At 37.9% G+C, this 18,344-nt stretch overlaps 1 protein-coding gene and 1 pseudogene across 7 annotated transcripts in view; one reads left to right on the forward strand and one right to left on the reverse strand.

Annotated features, from left to right (window-relative positions):
* Window positions 1–1,154: 1,154 nt before the first annotated feature.
* The window catches only part of USP14 (ubiquitin specific peptidase 14), a 46,264-nt gene continuing 29,074 nt past the window's right edge, over window positions 1,155–18,344 (forward strand). Inside the window, exons 1-5 of one of the 7 annotated variants that reach the window (XM_060121552.1) lie at window positions 1,156–1,372; window positions 6,236–6,381; window positions 8,703–8,735; window positions 16,213–16,317; window positions 17,050–17,153. In XM_060121552.1, coding sequence (XP_059977535.1) covers window positions 1,357–1,372; window positions 6,236–6,381; window positions 8,703–8,735; window positions 16,213–16,317; window positions 17,050–17,153 — 404 coding nt within the window. In that variant the 5' untranslated portion in view covers window positions 1,156–1,356. Of the gene's footprint in view, window positions 1,373–3,063; window positions 3,877–6,037; window positions 6,112–6,235; window positions 6,382–8,702; window positions 8,736–16,212; window positions 16,318–17,049; window positions 17,154–18,344 lie in introns of those variants that run through there. The other 6 variants (XM_060121554.1, XM_060121551.1, XM_060121550.1 and 3 more) reach the window with 6 other exon arrangements.
* Window positions 17,801–18,196, reverse strand: LOC132504377 (prefoldin subunit 4-like; annotated as a pseudogene).

Genomic DNA, 18,344 nt, shown 5'->3' on the forward strand with positions numbered 1-18,344 from the left:
AAGAGATATGGGGACATACGTATATGCATAACTGATTCACTTTGTTATAAAGCAGAAACTGACACACGATTGTAAAGCAATTATACTCTAATAAAGATGTTAAAATTTTTTTAAGAAGTCTGAATCTATGAACAATGGTTTTATGTACTGCATAAATCCGATATACTCAATAAATCCAATATACTCTTTCCACTTAATATTACACATATTACTTTAAATAACGTTCTGCGTATCTTTGTGTTATTTTGGTCACATTTTGGATCATATTTTTATGATAGGCCTTGAATAATGAAGTAGGGAAGGGTAAGACTCCTGATGTAGACTGATAAAACTCACTCTCCTATGGGCTGCACTGTTTTAAAATATGGACAATTTAATTTTGAAATAGGGACAGTTTCAACTCCTCGTTTGCAGTATAGGAGATCATTATAAAACCTCTATATTAGGCAAGAAAGCACCTCAATTTTAATTTCCACGTTTTCGGAATTCCTTCGTTCATTTACAGGTTCTATTTCCTTTCTAACTCATCTAGAAAGTTTTAAACTGATGTCAGCCGTGACAATTTAGAGTTTGAAAAAGGCCTCAGAAACCTTCCAGTCTATCTTCTTCATTTACCAGGCTGAGGAAACAGGTCCAAAACAATTAAGTGGAGGGCTGCACGTAACTTCCACGGGGCAGTCAAGGGCGCTGTTATCTACTCCTTTACTAGAGCCAACCTAGGGTACGAACAGGTGTTAGAAACAGCAGTAATACATTACAACCAAGACAGACCTATCTCTGAAATATTCAGATCATTTTGATGTTTATTTTTGTTGCAAAATCCTAGACATTTTCATTAATAAGTAGACCAAGTTGAGGGGCGGAGCAAGGCTCTTCTCCAGCCTACATTAACAGAGAGAATAAAACCCCAGCTCGTACTGCCCCACCGTTTGGAAACGGGTGAACGACCTCCTAAGAAGCTGCGGCTGCGACCCTAGGTTCCCGCTATGTCTGCAGCCGGGCGGGGCGGGGCGGGGCTGGGAGCCGGTAGGCGCAGACGGGGTGCAGTGCGCAGGCGCGCACCTGTGAAGCGCAGGGGCCCCGGGCACCCGGCCGCTCCCACCTCCCTTGTCTCTCCACCCGCAGGCCCCGCCTCGCTTCCTCCCCTCAGACGCCCTGTGGCTCGGCCGGCGGACGGCGTGTTGCTGCGTCATCGCCAGTGGCCGGTTTGAATGAGGCTCTTGTCGCACTGAATCTGCCGCCACTACCGCGCCTCCGCCTCGGCCGCCGCCACAGCTTCTTTGCGGCCCTTTCCTTTCGCCGCTCTTGCCAGGCCCAGCCTTCCTGCGCCACCGCCGCCTCCTAGCGCGCCCTGCCATGCCGCTCTACTCCGGTGAGCGCCCTCCTCGTCTCGTGCTCCGCAGTCCCGCCCGGGGCTAGGCCTCTGTGTAGGCCTGGCCTGCAGGGCGGGTGCCCCGCTGAGCACGGGGCGGGGATTCCGCGGCGTGGAGGGGACCCTGGCCCCTTTCTCTCTCCCTGCGAGTTCCGGGCCCTGCAACGCGAGGGAGCCGTGCCCCTCCTGGGCCACCGCGTGCGTGGGGTGGGAGCCGGAGGGGAGGTGGGGAAGCAGCGAGCGTCCGCCCCTCCGAGTGGTGACTCTGCAGAATAGTTCTGTCTCTGTCCTCGCGTGCGGGGTAGGGTGAGGTTGTGTCCCGGGGCAGCAGGGACCAGGCTGGAGGTGCAGTGGCATTTCCTGAACCTCTTCAGTGGTAGCCGTAGCCGTGGAAGGGAGCGGCCAGGAGGGGAAGCCTCGGTAAGGGAGTGATGGAGGGACCAGAGATGTGAGGTTAAGCCTTCCTTCCTTCCTCGTTCTGGGGGTTTCCCTCCATAGCCTCCCTTCGCTTACCCCTTGCTGCCACCACCCCGTTTGTACCAATTTCATTTTTATCCCGAGGCAGATTGCGAGCTTTTTGCTTCATTTTCATTTCATCAGACACTGTTTTGTGTTTCTGTGTCCGAAGCACAGTGTTAGCTTTGAGAGGTAAAGGAATACAAATGGTCGCGGGTATCATTTCCTTTTGATTGGCGTTTGACAGGGTTTTTTTACGTGATGGCAGTCCGAGGGGTTGGCCAGGGATCATGTTTTTACCGAGTTAATGGACCTTGCTGTCTCCTAGTGTAATTCAAAATGGCCCCTAAAGTGTATGTGGTGGCTCCAGTTGACTAGCGATGTGTGATTCATTGGCCATCCTTGACGCTGTATCATAATTCCTTTATTGAAGATTCAGCGTTTTCAAAGAATGACATCAAACAAAATAATGTTTAAACTCGACATGGATTCTCGATGTTCTAGAATCTTGAATGCTTTAATAATGATTTTTTGTTTGTTTTTTTGGGTGAAGTATAAAAGAATAGCTTTATTGCTTTGCCAGGCAAAGGGGGCCACAGCAGGCTAATGCCCTCAAAACTGTGTGTCCCCAAATGCTTTAATAATGATTGCTCAACCTCTTTTTCTAAGGCCACAACAATGGAACAGTAGAATGGTACTTGAAATATTCTGTTTATGCAGTATAGAATTTAAGTGGCATTAATGAAGTAACGGCGGTAAATACCTGTGTATGCTAATACTTAAGCACACACAGGTAGTTTGTTCCCCTCAAAAAATGCCTGTACTCACCAAACTTTCTTAGAAATTGAGTTCCATCTTAAATATTTAATCAGATCTTTTCCTCATTTCCAAAATGAGGGAATTGAAGTAGATTTCTAAGGTTTCTTCCTTTGACATCTCCATATTGAGAATCTGTATTTTCAGATTCTGCAAAAAGCCCTGTATTAAAACAAGAACATCTTAAGTACTGTCATAAGTTTTGATAGAAAATTAAACGTCCAGACACTTACGTGTTTAAGAAGAAGTGCTGTAAAAATTAGCGAACACTTTTTTGTCTGGTACAAAGCTAATTTTTTTTTTTTTTTTTTTTTTTGCGGTACGCGGGCCTCTCACTGTTGTGGCCTCTCCCGTTGCGGAGCACAGGCTCCGGACGCGCAGGCTCAGCGGCCATGGCTCACGGGCCCAGCCACTCCGCGGCATGTGGGATCTTCCCGGACTGGGGCACGAACCCGTGTCCCCTGCATCGTCAGGCGGACTCTCAACCACTGCACCACCAGGGAAGCCCAAAGCTAATGTTTTTTATACCTGTTGCTTTGTTTTAATTTTCAACATAGTCCCGTGGTACTAGTATAATTCTCCTTTATGGCAGCGGTCCTCAACCTTTTTGGCACCAGAGACCAGTCGTGGAAGACAGTTTTTCCACAGTCCCGGGGAGGGGTTGGGGAGGAATGGTTTCGGGATGATTCAAGCACATTACATTTATTGTGCACTTTATTTCTATTATTACTACATTGTAATATATAATGAAATAATTATACAACTCTCCATAATGCAGAATCAGTGGGAGCCCTGAGCTTGTTTTCACTTCCCACTCACTGATAGGGTTTTGATATGAGTCTGCAAGCAGTTGATTTATTATGGTCTCTGTGCAGTCAGATCTGTCTGCTAATGATAATCTGTATTTGCAGCCGCTCCCCAGCGGTAGCATCACTGTCTCAGCTCCACCTCAGATCATCAGGCATTAGATTCTCATAATGAGCGTGCAACCTAGATCCCACGCATGCGTAGTTCACTGTAGGGTTTGTGCTCCTATGAGAATCTAATGCTGCCACTGATCTGACAGGAGGTGGAGCTCAGGCGGTAACGCAAGCCGTGGGGAGCGGCTGTAAATACAGAAGAAGCTTCTTTCCCTCACCTGCTGCTCACCTCCTGCTGTGCGGCCCGGTTCCTAACAGGCCATGGTGTGGTAATGGTCCGTGGCCTTGGGGTTGGGAACCCCTGGTTTATGGGTAAGCAAAAAGTTTAACTTGCCCATGGTGACACAGCTAAATAAATTTCAGATTCGTCTTCATTATTTCTAATACAGTTTTGATTTAGTCCTCCCTCTTTTGTTTGTACTATTGTTATATGTTTCTGGTTTGTCTCAATGATTGTAGTCGTTCCCCCTTCAAACCAGTATTTTCTCTGCTGCTGCTAGAGTGTTCTAATGTTCAAACCAGACCAAAGTGGCCTTTATGAAAACCTTTCAGGGGCTGCACATTTTGTACAACCTAAAGCCTGTATGTTTTAATGTGACTTATGTTATCTTCCCTGATTTGATCTTTGGTCAGTTTCTCCTTTTTCAGCTGCTTCCCCTTCACTCTGGGAATTACTTGTATCTCAGAGGACACCATGCTGCTTTATGCTTTTGAGTCTTTTCCAAGAATGCTTTTATTCTTATTCTCTAACACCTGATTTTTTCTTTGAGACTCAAAGTTGATAGTGGTAACTCACAGTTAACACTTTCTCCAGAGAATCCTTCCTCCCTCATGAAGCATTCCACTGTGCTCCTCTAGCATTTGTAATATTTATATTGTATTGTTAATTATTTTAACCTTTTTCCCTCTCTCCTTTATTAAACTGTGAGTTCACAGAGAGTCTCCCTAATCCTTGTTACTGGGCTTATCATTGAATGAACGCTAACACGTTAATTGAACTAGTGAAAGAATAGGGATTTGGAGTCAGGGTCACTTTTTTATATTCTGATTTTAGTAATCAGAGAAATTAGACAACTATTAATTATGGGATTCTCATTTTGAGTAGGTATAAAGTTTTCAGTGGAAAAAACTGTGTACATCCTTGAGTGAGTGAGTTTGTTTGTTTGTTTATTTATTTATTTTTGACTGTGCTGTATGGCTTGTGGGATCTTAGTTCCCTGACCAGGGATTGAAACCGGGCCCTGGGCAGTGAAAGCATGGAGTCCTAACCACTGGACCGCCAGGGAATTCCCTAGTTTGTTTATGTTAACATATTTCAAAAGTTAGCTATTTTATAAGATTGAAATTTTTTTATTGTGGTAAAATATATGTAACATAAAGTGTAGTTTTAAACAGTTTTAAGTGCACAGTTTTTAACATTGAGTACATTCAGATTGCTCTGCAGCCGTCATCACCACCCACCTCTAGAAATTCTTCCCATTCCTAAAATGAAACTCTGTACCCCTGTTTCCATTTCCCCCAGCCTCCAGGCAACCCCCATTCTTCTTTCTGTCTCTAGGAATTTGACCACTCTAGGTACCTCACATAAGTAGAATCATACAGTATTTGTCCTTTTGTGACTGGCTTGTGTCACTTAGCATAATGTCTCCAAGGTTCATCCATGTGGTAGAATGTGTCAGAATTTCATTATTTTTTTAAGGCTGATTAATGTCCATTGTATGTATATTCCACTGTTGATGGGCACTTGGGTTGCTCCCATTTCTAGGCTATTGTGAAATAATGCTGCTAGGAACATGGGTATACAAATATCAGTTTGATTCCCTGGTTGCCATACTTTTGGGTATATACCTAGAAATGGAATTGCTGGATCACATAGTAGTAATTCTATGCCTGATTTTTGAGGAACCACCATACTTTCTGTCACAGTGGCGGTACCATTTTTATATTCCCAGAGCAATGCACAAGCGTTCCAATTTCCCCACATCCCTGCCAACACTTGTTATCTTCTGTGGTTTTGTTGTTGTAGCCATCTGAATGGCTGTGAAGTAGGATTTCTATAATTTTTAATAATTTAGCTATATTTTTGGATTCTTAATATTTGACCACCTCTTGCTCAGGAGGCAGACCTTTCAGTTCTTCTACACCTTTCTTCCTATAATCCAGGATCTATATTCCTTAACCTGTTTTCAGTGTGCTTTATTTTCCCAAGAATATTTTTTCTTCTCAAAATACTCTAGCCTTTCTTTCCCCTCTCTATTTCAGCAGTATGTAATATTCAACTGATTTTAATGATTGTTTAAATAAACACATTCTGAAGTCTGTGAACTTTATTTTGGGAAGTGTTTCAGTGTGGTCATATTTTGCAGATACTATTGGAGTAGGATTCAGAAGCCCTGTATATTTACTGACTGGTTTTGTGACATTAATCAATCAGCTTCTTTTAAGTCTCAATTTCCTTATTTATCAAATGAGAAGTTGGATTAGATCCAGTTAAATTTTATCCAAGATCTGTTGCATTCACTTCACTCCTGATTTGGTAGGCCTTAGGTGTGTAAAAAGATTAATGACATAGTTTGGCTTTTAAGAACTAGCCTAATAGTTCCCTAAGGATCTTCTAAATCTTAAGTCTTGTTATTTTGTAAATTAAAAAAAAATTATGGTTTGTTTGCAGTTACTGTGAAATGGGGAAAGGAGAAATTTGAAGGTGTAGAACTGAATACTGATGAACCTCCAATGGTGTTCAAGGCTCAGCTTTTTGCACTGACTGGAGTCCAGCCGGCCAGACAGAAGGTTATGGTGAAAGGAGGAACATTGAAGGTAAAATTTAGTCCAGATTTTCATTATGTACTAGTGAAAATAACTAGCACCAGAAAGTGCAGCATTTAAGGTATTTTTTATTTGGTGAGAGTATATAGTCTGTGGTATTAAAACTCTTATTCATGTTAGTTTAAGGAAGGAACATTGTAGCCATTTCAAAAGACTATATTATAAAGCATCATTAAAATTTTGATTTTAAAATGCATTTTATCAGTGATTATCTCTGGAGGTCAGGGGATTGGGGCACTTTCCATTTATCTGTGTTTGAATTTTTTTCTTATGAATGTGTGTTAAAAGTATTTCATTTTGTATAGACTAAAAAAGTCTATTTGTATTTCCTTAGTAATTTTCAGTTATGGGGTTAGAAATTTTATCTCTGTTAAAAATGTGGAACAGTATGGTAAATTTATTTTTTAAAGGCTACTACACAATGTGTTTTTGTATATACATGCGAATGTACCAAATTTACTAAGGCCCTGGTTCTGGAATACTAGAAAACTGTTAGTTTTTCCTTTGGCCTTTCTTGCATCCTACCATTAAAAGGAGCCCCTTTCTCTTAGAAGTAATCACTATCTAACATCTGCCTGGAGATGGGAGGAAAGAAATTTTTGTTTAAAAGGGAGGGAATTTAAGTTTTCCATTAGTTCTGTTGGAAGGATCACATTGATTACAGTTAAGAGTCCAAGCTTACCAGTATCATTGATGAAGGGCCACAGAAAAGATGTGAAGGTATTTTCTTTATTATTGTTTGTAATACTATATACGTTTTTTTTTTTTTGTGTGGTACGCGGGCCTCTCACTGCCGTGGCCTCTCCTGCTGCGGAGCACAGGCTCCGGACGCGCAGGCCCAGCGGCCACGGCTCACGGTCCCAGCCGCTCCACGGCACGTGGGATCTTCCCGGACCGGGGCACGAACCCGTGTCCCCTGCATTGGCAGGCGGACTCCCAACCACTGCGCCACCAGGGAAGCCCATAAGTATAGTTTTTAAAATACACTTTCTTCAAGAGTTAGATGTGAAATGCTAAAGAGCTCTAATTAACTTTAGAGATAAGGATTGGCTACCCCTGTTAGCTGGGCCGTAAAACAGATATTGGTGAAGAAACATTGTTTCCCCTCAAGTTGCAGTATGAGCTTCTGGTCATTAGTGAACTTGGTAACGTAATTTGTGCTGAACTGTGTACTGGTGGTATACTGTGGAGAATTACAGAAAAATGTGAATTAAATGAAACTATGACTAATAGCTACCACTTACTGAATACTTACTCTGTGCCAGGTTTTTGTTTTCTGTAATTGTCAACTGTATGTATATTAAAAATGAGGAAAGTAAATGTATTTTACATATTTTACTGAGCATCAGAGAGGCTTAAGTAACATATAGTAAGGCACCAAAAGAACATGTGATTTACAAGTCGAGCAGATCTGGGTTCATTTCCCAGCTTTGTGTGACCTTGGATAAGTAGGAGGAGGCATTATTTGAGGAGACATTTATAATTATCATTCCTTATGATTAGCAGTAATAGCCCTTAAACTGAGAAGGGCATTTAGAAACTTACCGTTCTACTTTGAAGCAGGATGCCCAAAAAGAAATAGTGGCACCACCAAAGGGAGGTGTATTGAGTGCCTGGTACCTTCAGTAAAAAGGAAGGAGTGATATGGAACTGACCATCCCCTGAAGGGAAGGGCTTTTAGCTGCCAAAATATCTGTGGACCAATCATGGCATTTCCAAAAAAACTTGATTTAAATTGAACATACTGAAGTCAAAGTATTTGTTAATTGATTCATAGATGTGAAATGTAGGACTTGAGAAACATTTGTGGATGCAGCAAATACTATTAAGGGTTAGTTTGCCTTGGGTAGTCTTGTTTACTCTCCTGGTATAATTTTTAGTAGCACTTTGATTCTCAAGAGTCTCTTGATTTGGGTGATTATATAATCACCCTAATTATGTAGACCTTATTTCATTTCTGAAGTTATTCTTTATTCTTGTCAAACATACGCTAGTTATTAGCTCTGCTGGTTCCAAATATGCAAAAAATTAGCATCTGTCATCAGTCAAGTGTTTCAGTACTTTTGGTGCTGCCAAGTTTACTGCCTTTTAGATTGTATCTTATGTAGTTTGAACAATTGTTAGACTTACTAGTTTTAGGACTGCATTTGTTTTTTGTTTTTTAAAAAATACTTTTGATTACAGTAATTTTAAGCAAAATCTGCATATAGACAATTTCTATTTTGAAGTAGAAATATAAAATTAGTTGATTTTTAGATTATGTTTGGATTATATGGGGGTGGTTAAATGTTTATTATTTGTCTTTAAAACAGGATGATGATTGGGGAAACATCAAAATAAAAAATGTAAGTATTATCTTAAGAACACTAGTTATAATGCAGTTCCCTAATTATTACACAAAATGTATTCCAAATGCCTTTATTTCTGTCTGTATATCCAGTTGTTCCAGCACTATCTGTTGAAAATATTTTCTTTTCTCATTGATTTATGTCAGAGTCTTTCTTGAAAATCATTTCTTGGTTTATTTTTGGACTCTTGTTTCATTGATATATTTGATTAACCTTATACTAGTACTACATGGTCTTGATTACTAAAGCTTTATAATAAGTCTTGAAATAAGATAATGTAAGTTCTCCAACTTTTTCTGTTTCCTCAAGAATATTTTAACTCCTTTGCATTTCCTTATAATTTTAGAATTAGTCAATTCCAGCAAACGGACTCCTGGAATTTTGTTTAGGTTGCATTGAATCTGTAGTTCAGTTTGGGGAGAATGAACATCTTAAAGGTATTGAGTACTGAAATCCTTAAATAAGGTGTACTTCTCCATTTCTCTTAGCTCAGTTCTATAATTTTTCAGTGTAGAGAGCTTGCACGATTTTTGTTAGATTCTGGAACTTAACATTTCTTGGCTATTTAATGATACTTTAAAAAAAAATTGTTTTCCAATGTTCATGGCTAGATTATAAAAATACAGTTTATAGGGCTTCCCTGGTGGTGCAGTGGTTGAGAGTCCGCCTGACGATGCAGGGGACACGGGTTCGTGCCCCGGTCTGGGAAGATCCCACATGCCGCGGAGCAGATGGACCCATGAGCCATGGCCACTGAGCCTGCGCGTCCGGAGCCTGTGCTCCGCAACGGGAGAGGCCACAACAGTGAGAGGCCCGCGTACCGCAAAAAAAAAAAAAAAAAAAAAAAAAAAATACAGTTTATTTTTAACCTGTGACCTTGCCAAATTCACTTTCTAGTTCCAGTAGTTTTTTTGTAGATTCCATTGGGTTTTCTATGTAAGTAAGCATGCTCTTTGCAAATAGAGGCAGTTTTACTTTTCCCTTTCCAGTCTTTACGGCTGTTACTTCTTTTTTTGCCTTACTTTACTGGCTAGGACTTCTAATACAGCATTTAATAGAAAGTGGTGGGAGTGGACATCTTTGTCATTTCCTAGTTCACTAAGACCTTTTAAGTTATGAATGGCTCTTGAATTTTAAGTACTTTTCTGCTGATTAAAAGGATCATATGATTTTTCTCTTTTATTCTGGTAATCTGGCTAGTCTCATTGATTTTTAACTATTAAACCTTGCATTTTTGGCATGTGCAGTTCTCAGATTTCTTGGTCTTTGTGACCTCTTTACACTCTCAAAAATTATTGTGTTTTTTTTGCGGTACGCGGGCCTCTCACTGTTGCGGCCTCTCCCGCTGCGGAGCACAGGCTCCGGATGCGCAGGCTCAGCGGCCATGAATCACGGGCCTCACTGTTGCGGCCTCTCCCGTTGCGGAGCGCAGGCTCAGCGGCCATGACTCACGGGCCCAGCCACTCAGCGGCATGCGGGATCCTCCCAGACCGGGGCATGAACCCATGTCCCCTGCATCGGCAGATGGACCCCCAACCACTGCGCCATCAGGGAAGCCCTCAAAAATTATTTTTTAACCCCAAAGAATTTCATATATATGGGTTATGTCGATATTTATTGTATTTGAAATTAAGGCTGAGAAATTAAACATATTATTCATTTAAAAGTAGCAATAGCAAACCCATTACCTTTTTTTTTTTTGAATTATTTTTATTTATTTATTTTTGGCTGCGTTGGGTCTTCGTTGCTGGGTGCGGGCTTTCCCTAGTTGTGGTGAGCAGAGGCTACTCTTTGTTGTGGTGCGTGGGCTCCTCATTGTGGTGGCTTCTCTTGTTGCGGAGCACAGGCTCTAGGCACGTGGGCTTCAGTAGTCGTGGCTCACAGGCTCTAGAGCACAGGCTCAGTAGTTGTGGCGCACGGGCTTAGTTGCTCTGCTGCATGTGGGATCTTCCTGGAACAGGGCTCGAACCCGTGTCCCCTGCATTGGCAGGCAGATTCTTAACCACCACGCCACCAGGGAAGCCCTGTCTACTTCTTTTATCAAGCGTGTTGTAATCTCTAACTATTATTGTGGATTTGATTATGTCTCCTTTCAGTTGTATCAGTTTTGTTTTGTGTATTTTCAAGTTCTGTTATTAGGTGCATGCATATATAGGATTGTTAAATCTTGATGAATTGACCTTTCATCACAGTGAACTGTCCCTCTTTATCCTTGGTAATATTCTTTGCTCTCAGTTTTACTTTGATTTTAATAAAGCTACACCATATTTCTTTTAATTATTGTTTGCGTTTCATGTATTTTCCCATCCTTTTGCTTTTAATACATCTGTGTCTTTGTTTAAAATGGATTTTTTTAGGTTAGCATATACTTGGGTCTTGCTTTTTTATCCAGTCTTACAATCTCTACTTTGTAATTGGAACCTTTAGACCACTTATGTTCAGTGTTATTATCTACATGTTTGGGTTTAATTTACCATCTTGCTATTTGTTTTCTGTCTCATTGTTCTTTTGCTGCCTTCTTTTCGATTATTTTTAATTTTGTGTTTATCTCTGACTTTGCTTTATCTCTTTTGTTATTTATGCTTTTATAATAAGTTTTCTGAGAAAATTCACTGACTATGAAATTCAGCACTTTAAAATGTTCATTTCAGTGTGTTCTGCTATATTCATAGAGTTGTGCAACCATCAGCACTGTCTAGTTTTAAAACATATCATTATCCAAAAAGTAACCCTGTGTTCATTAACAGTCATTTTCCATTCTCCCCTCCATTCCCAGAGTTTTAATGATTTCTCTAGGGTAACAGTTCTCTGAGTGTATCCCGGGAACTCCAGGCAGTACCCAGGACTCTTTCAAGGAATCCTTGAGATCAAAACTGTTTTCATATTTAAAAAATGTATTTTCATGTTGACATTAAGATTTTATTTGCCTTTTCTATTGTTGATTATGTACAGTAATTTTTCAGAGGTTGTGGGACATGTGATACTGCAGCAGATTGAATACAGAAACAAATATGAAAATCCACTGTTTTCTCTTAAGTCAAACATTAAAGACATTTGAAAAAATGTAGAACAATATCAGTCTTCACTAGTTTTGTTTTGAGAATATAATTATCTTTCATAAAATGTTAATTATCTTAACATTAAGTGGGTTTATTGTTTTTGAATGAATATTATTAAAATTTCTCAGTTTTAATTTCTAATACGGTAAATATTGAGAACTACATAACAGAAGTTCTCAATTTTTAAGAATGTGAAGCAGGAGTCATCAAACTGTGAACTCTGAGCCAAATCTGGCCTGCAGCCTGTTTTTGTAAGGCCTGCAAGTTAGGAATGATATTTATATTTTTAAAGGGGTGGGGTTGAAAACAACGAAGAATATGCAACAAAGATGGTATGTGGCCCAGAAATTCTAAAATATTTATTATATGGCCTTTAATAGGAAAAGTTTGCCAACTGTTGGTATAAAGGGTCCTATGATGATGTTTGATGTTTCTGAATTGCTGTTGTAGGGTTTATATTATGTATCTATAACGAGTGATTTCAGGCATAGTATAAGACTATGACAACAGTGTATTTCCATTTCCCTGCTTTGTGCTGTTGTTGTCATACATATATATAGTTTACTTCTACCTGTTAGAAACTCCATACTACATTGCTATTATTTTTACTTTCTACATTGCTACTTTTGCTTTAAATAGTCATTTATCCTTTAAAGAGATTAAAAAACGTAGAAAACCCATATTTACCATTTCTGGTGCTCTTCCTTTGGATCCAGATCCAAATTGCCATCTGGTATCATTTTCTTCTGCCTGGAGAACTTCCTTTTTACATTTTTTGCAGAGCCTATCTATGAGTTTTCTCTGCTTTTGTTTTTCTGAAAAGCTCTTGGTTTCATTTCATTTTTGAAAAACATTTTTGATTGGTATTAAATTCTAGATTAACACTCTTTCAATACTTGAAAGATGTCTTCTCATTTGTACAGTTGCTGTCATTCTTATCATTGTTCCTCTGCATGTAATGTGTCCTTTTTTCCCTGGGTGCTTTTGAGATTTTTCTCATTATTGGTTTTCAGCAATTTGTTTTGGTCAGGTTTTCTTTATGTTTATTCTGCTTAAACCTCTTGGATCTGTGTGTTTATAGTTTTTATTAAATTTAGAAAATCTTTAGCTATTTCTTTATTTTTTCTGTCCTTCTCTTTCCTCTTTTTTGAGACTACAGCTACACATATATAGGGTAGTTTTGCCCATTGTAGAATTTTACAGGTTTTTTACAGATGTTCATCAGGTTGAGGAAAGTTCTCTTCTATTTCTAGTTTGCTGAGAGTTATCATGAATGGGAGTTGAGTTTTGGCAAATACTTTTTCTATATATATTGAAATTTTTCTTTTTAAATCCTTTAATCTCAATGTGATGAACTACACTGCCTTTTTCGAAATAGTAAACCACTTGGTCATTATATATTTTCCTTTTTATATAATGTGGATTCTATTGGTAGTATTTTGTTAAGTATTTTTGTGTCTCTTTTTTGTGAGAGATGGTTTGTAGTTTTCTTGAACTGTCTTTGTTTGATTTTTGCTATCAGTGTAATGCTGACCGTATAAAATGAGTTATGAAGCATTCATACCTCTCCTCTTTTCTGAAAGAGTTTATATATATATATATATACACACACACACACACACATATAGTGTCTCATAGAATTCTCTAGTGAAGTTCTCTGGGCTTGGAGCTTTCTTGGTGGGAAGACTTTTAATTCAGAATTTAGAGTCTTTAATAAATGTAGGATTATTCAGATGTTATATTTTCTTTACACCGGTTTTGGTAGTGTCTTTTAAGGAATTGGTCTGTTTAGTTTAAATTGTTGGATTGATTGTCATACTACATTCTTACAGGATATCCTACAGATTCTAGAATCTGTAGTTCTGTCGTTCCACCCCTCCCCCAGCCCCCGTATTGGCAAATTGTGATTTCTTGCTTATTGTCTTTATCATCTAGGCAGAGGTTGTAAAGTTTCATTGATACTTTTTTCTCCCCAGTACAAAGAGTTAACTTTTGCTTGTTTATTTATTATTTTATTGATTTCCCCTCTTTGCTTCATTTCCTCCTTTTACTTTGATTTTAATATATACTTCTGCTAGCTTCTTAAGGTGGAAGCATATTTAATTTAATTTTAAGCCTTTTTTGTTGGCTTTCTACTTATCTCTATTGCCTGTTTTTCTATTGTGCCTATATATAGTGATTTTTTTTTTAAGTTTGTCCTTTAAAATTTTGATTGTGGTAATGGGCAAGTTTTTAAGATTTATATAGTTATAGACTAGAGACATGAGTCCTTTCATCTTTTATGTCAATTTTAGAAAATCTTCCAAAAACAGTAAGACTTTTAGAAAATAAATGTTTTGTAATTATTTGTTTCATTTTATTTACGTTTAAATCTTCAGTTTCTAATTCATTTTGGGTGTGGCATATCATGAGGTGGAGAACTCAAAGTATTTTTTTTCTAAATTATTGTCCTCAGCATTCTTCATTTTGTAATCTATTTTCTTAATAATTTTAAAGGTATTGTTGTTTTTAGTCTTTCTTCTTTTTCAGAAATTTCTTAGCTGTTGTCATGGGTATGAATTTGCTACATGAATGAAACATTTTGTAAAGTTTCAGAAAGGAATTTTGTTAAATTTATATGATAGTTTGGAATCACATCTTTACATAATTTTTCTATTCCAGAAATCTTTCGTGTCTTTCAGTTTCTTTAGGTGTTTTTTAATATCCCTAAGTAAAGCTTTATAGTTTTCTTATTAAAGTATTACATATTTCTTGTTATGTTTACTCTTAGATATTTGTTGGTATTCTTTCTTTTCTGTTGTATTTTCTAACTGACTGTTGCTAGTATATTCCTCAGATATTTGGTTTTCCTGAGACAGTTGTCTTTTTTTTTTTTAATAAATGTATTTATTTTATTTTTGGCTGTGTTGGGTCTTTGTTGCTGCGTGCGGGCTTTTCTGTAGTTGTGGCAAGTGGGGGCTACTCTTCGTTGCAGTGCGCGGGCTTCTCACTGCGGTGGCTTCTCTTGTTGCGGAGCACAGGCTCTAGGCACACGGGCTTCAGTAGTTGTGACACATGGGCTCAGTAGTTGTGGCTTACAGGTTCTAGAGCGCAGGCTCAGTAGTTGTGGCACACAGTGTTGGTTGCTCTGGGGCATATGGGATCTTCCCAGACCAGGGCTCGAATCCTTGTCCCCTGCATTGGCAGGTGGATTCTTAACCCCTGCGCCACCAGGGAAGCCCGACAGTTGTCTTTTAAGAAAGATTCTTTAGTGATAGCTTAGTACTGCTTTGCTATTATCTTATAGAAAAGTTTAAATAAAAATAATAGGTGATAGAATGAAGATTGTTGGATTTGAACATAGGTACTCATAAGACTATGAGTTTGGTGACCTTATTAATTTACTAATTTTAATCTTCGTCTAGATATTTTTATTTTATTGTCCTTTTTTTTTAAAAAATTTCTCCTTCTGGCCTTTTTTTTCTTTTAAACCTCTCTACCCTCTGTCTTTGTCTCAGATGTTTTTGTCTTCCAGAAAGATATTGAATAAGATGTTCACATTTCAGGATTATGAGACTTAAGGTGACAGTGTCTCTATTGTTCTTCTATTGTATGGAATGGTGTATCTGTACTGAATATAAGTATTCCCTTAAGTTAATAATGTGTAGAATTATAAAATTAGATATTTTGAACTAATTTATATGTTTGGTTTGATATTTTCTAATAATGGAGATTTCAATGCTTTCAAAATATTTCTATTCAAATGTAAATAATGGTTACATTTCACAGTAGACTTTCATAGAAAGAATCTTATCAGTGCTTAGTGTGTTATGGGGAGAAATGATGCCACAAAATATTAATGATCATTTGAAGAATTCTCTCCTTTCCAATATTGAAAACATTCTCAGCTTTCTTTGTGACTGTGTTTTTTCTGTTAGCTTTATTGACGTATAGTATATAGAGAGTAAGATTCACCTACTTTAGTGTGAGAGTTTGATGGATTTGGTTAACTTTATACAGTCATGAAACCACTACCACAGTCAAGATAAAGAAGTTCCACTATTCTAAGAAGTTTCCTTATACCCCTTTTCAGATAAGCAGATGACCTGTGGCCTGAGGCAGCCACCCTAGTACTTTTTTTTTTTTTTAACAGTTCAGTGATCTTTAATGTATTTACAGAGTTGTGTAACCTTCACCACAGTCTCATTTTGGAATATTTTCATCACCCCAGAAAGAAATGAGTTCCCATTTAAAGACACTCCCTATTCTCACCTTCATTTCTAGCAACCACTAATCTACTTTGTGTCTCTCTAGATTTACCTTTTCTAGCAAATAGAAGCATGCAACATGTGTTTTTCTGTGTCTGCCTTCTTTCATTGCACATAAACGTGATCAACTTTTCAGCATTTTCATGAAATTAATTTTTTTTTAAACAGGGAATGACTTTACTAATGATGGGGTCAGCAGATGCTCTTCCTGAGGAACCCTCATCTAAAACTGTCTTCGTAGAAGACATGACAGAAGAACAGTTAGCATCTGCTGTAAGACATACCACATTTTATATATTTGATCACTACTTTTAAGAAATACAGTTAGTAAGATGCCTTTCAGAAAGCATCTACATGTTTTGAAGATTTAATCAATATTAAGATAGATGTTATTAGCAGTAAATAAAAGTTTTATCTTTGAAATTGGCTCAAGGAATCCTATTTTAATTGAATAATTCATTATAAAGTCAGTGAATATCTGTAATAAATATGTGTCTGGCAGATAGTGCTATTTAAATGTTTACTGTTATTTTATGGGAAAACAGGCTCAAAGAAGTTAAATAGTTTAAATACTGGGATATTTAAATTCTTAAAACCTTCCATGTTGAAAATATACAGTTTATCCTTAATTTAAATGCAGTGTTGGTTTAGAAACTGGCCAACACACACTTGTCAAATATTATTATTATTTTTACTACCCAGCATTTATATAGTACCATTCATTTTTTTGAAGTGTTTCTGTATATATTTTGTTACCCTCTTCCAGTGATAAACCTGCAGATGAGGCAGAACTGATATGATTGTTTTCTTATTATTTTTAAGAAGGGAATTAAAACAGGATGATTGTCCGCATGATGCAAGTAAAATTTTTTGTTAGGGAAATAAAACATTGTTAAGGTAGAATAAATTGGTATGAGTTGGTAAATTGTATTTGCTTCAGTGTGTTTAGTGATTTATATATGCTGTGTCATCTTTTAAAAATGATTTAATCCTTTTCCTTATCAGATGGAATTACCATGTGGATTGACAAACCTTGGTAACACTTGTTACATGAATGCTACAGTTCAGTGTATTCGTTCTGTACCTGAACTCAAAGATGCCCTTAAAAGGTAAGACAGAAGAGAGATTGTTTTATGTCATATATATATATATATATATATATTAGCAGCTTTATCGTGATATAATCCATTTATCGTACAATTCACCCTTTTAACATGTTCAATTAGATGGTCTTTATTATATTCACAAGGTTGTGCAACCATCACCACGGTCTAATTTCAGAATATTCCCCTGCCCCCCAAGAAGAAACCTCATACTCATTAGCAGTCGCTCCTTATACCTTTCCCACCTCCAGCCCTAGGCAACCATTAATCTACTTTTTGTCTTACAGATTTGCCTATTCTGGACATTTCATATTAATGGGATCATACAGTACGTGGTCTTTTTGCTGACTGGCTTCTTTTACTTAGCATAATGTTTTCTACGTTCATCCATGTTGTAGCATGATTCAATACTTCATTCCTTTGTATGGATAAATAATATTCCATTGTATGGATATACTATGTTTTGTTTATCCATCAGTTGATGGACATTTGGATTGTTTCCATATTTTAGCTATTATGAATAATGCTGCTATGAACACTCAAGCACAAGTTTTTGTGCAGATGAGTTGTTTTCATTTCTCTTGATTATGAGTGGGTTGCTCGGTCACATGGTAACCTCTGTTGAGCAACATTTTAAAAGTATTGTAAAATGTTTAGCGTTCTCCTGCTTCAAGGTTTATGCTGTTCTCCAGTTTTGCATATAACTAAACTTTCAAATCTGCTAACACCTGCTGCATTGATTCCACTCTGGATTCTAAGGTATCAGTTTCTTTTTGGAAATTTTTCTTTGCTTCTTCTAACATTTCTTGAAGTTTCTTCTTGAGAATGGCTAATGAAAACATCACTAATCTGATGAGATATCATTAAGCAGTTGTCATCTGCAAGTGTGATATCCTCACAAGCATCTCCTAAATTTTGGAGCTGTTTCTTTTTTAATTCTGTTTCTTCCTTTAACTGTGATTCTACTTGTATTCTGTGCACATTTATCTTTTGTTGATCTTCAGATGTAACATTGACATCTATGCAGTCATCTTCATGGTGGCTGCCATCTTGGGACTCTGTCTTTGATTATAGCCATCCTAAGGGTGAAATGGTATCTCACTGTGGCCCTCATTTGTATTTACCTAGTGACTAATGATGTTGAGCATCTTTTCATGTGCTTATTGGCCATTTGTATATCTTTGTAGAAATGTCTGA

Source organism: Lagenorhynchus albirostris, chromosome 14, assembly GCF_949774975.1.
Source record: "Lagenorhynchus albirostris chromosome 14, mLagAlb1.1, whole genome shotgun sequence".
NCBI classification, from domain to species: domain Eukaryota; kingdom Metazoa; phylum Chordata; class Mammalia; order Artiodactyla; family Delphinidae; genus Lagenorhynchus; species Lagenorhynchus albirostris.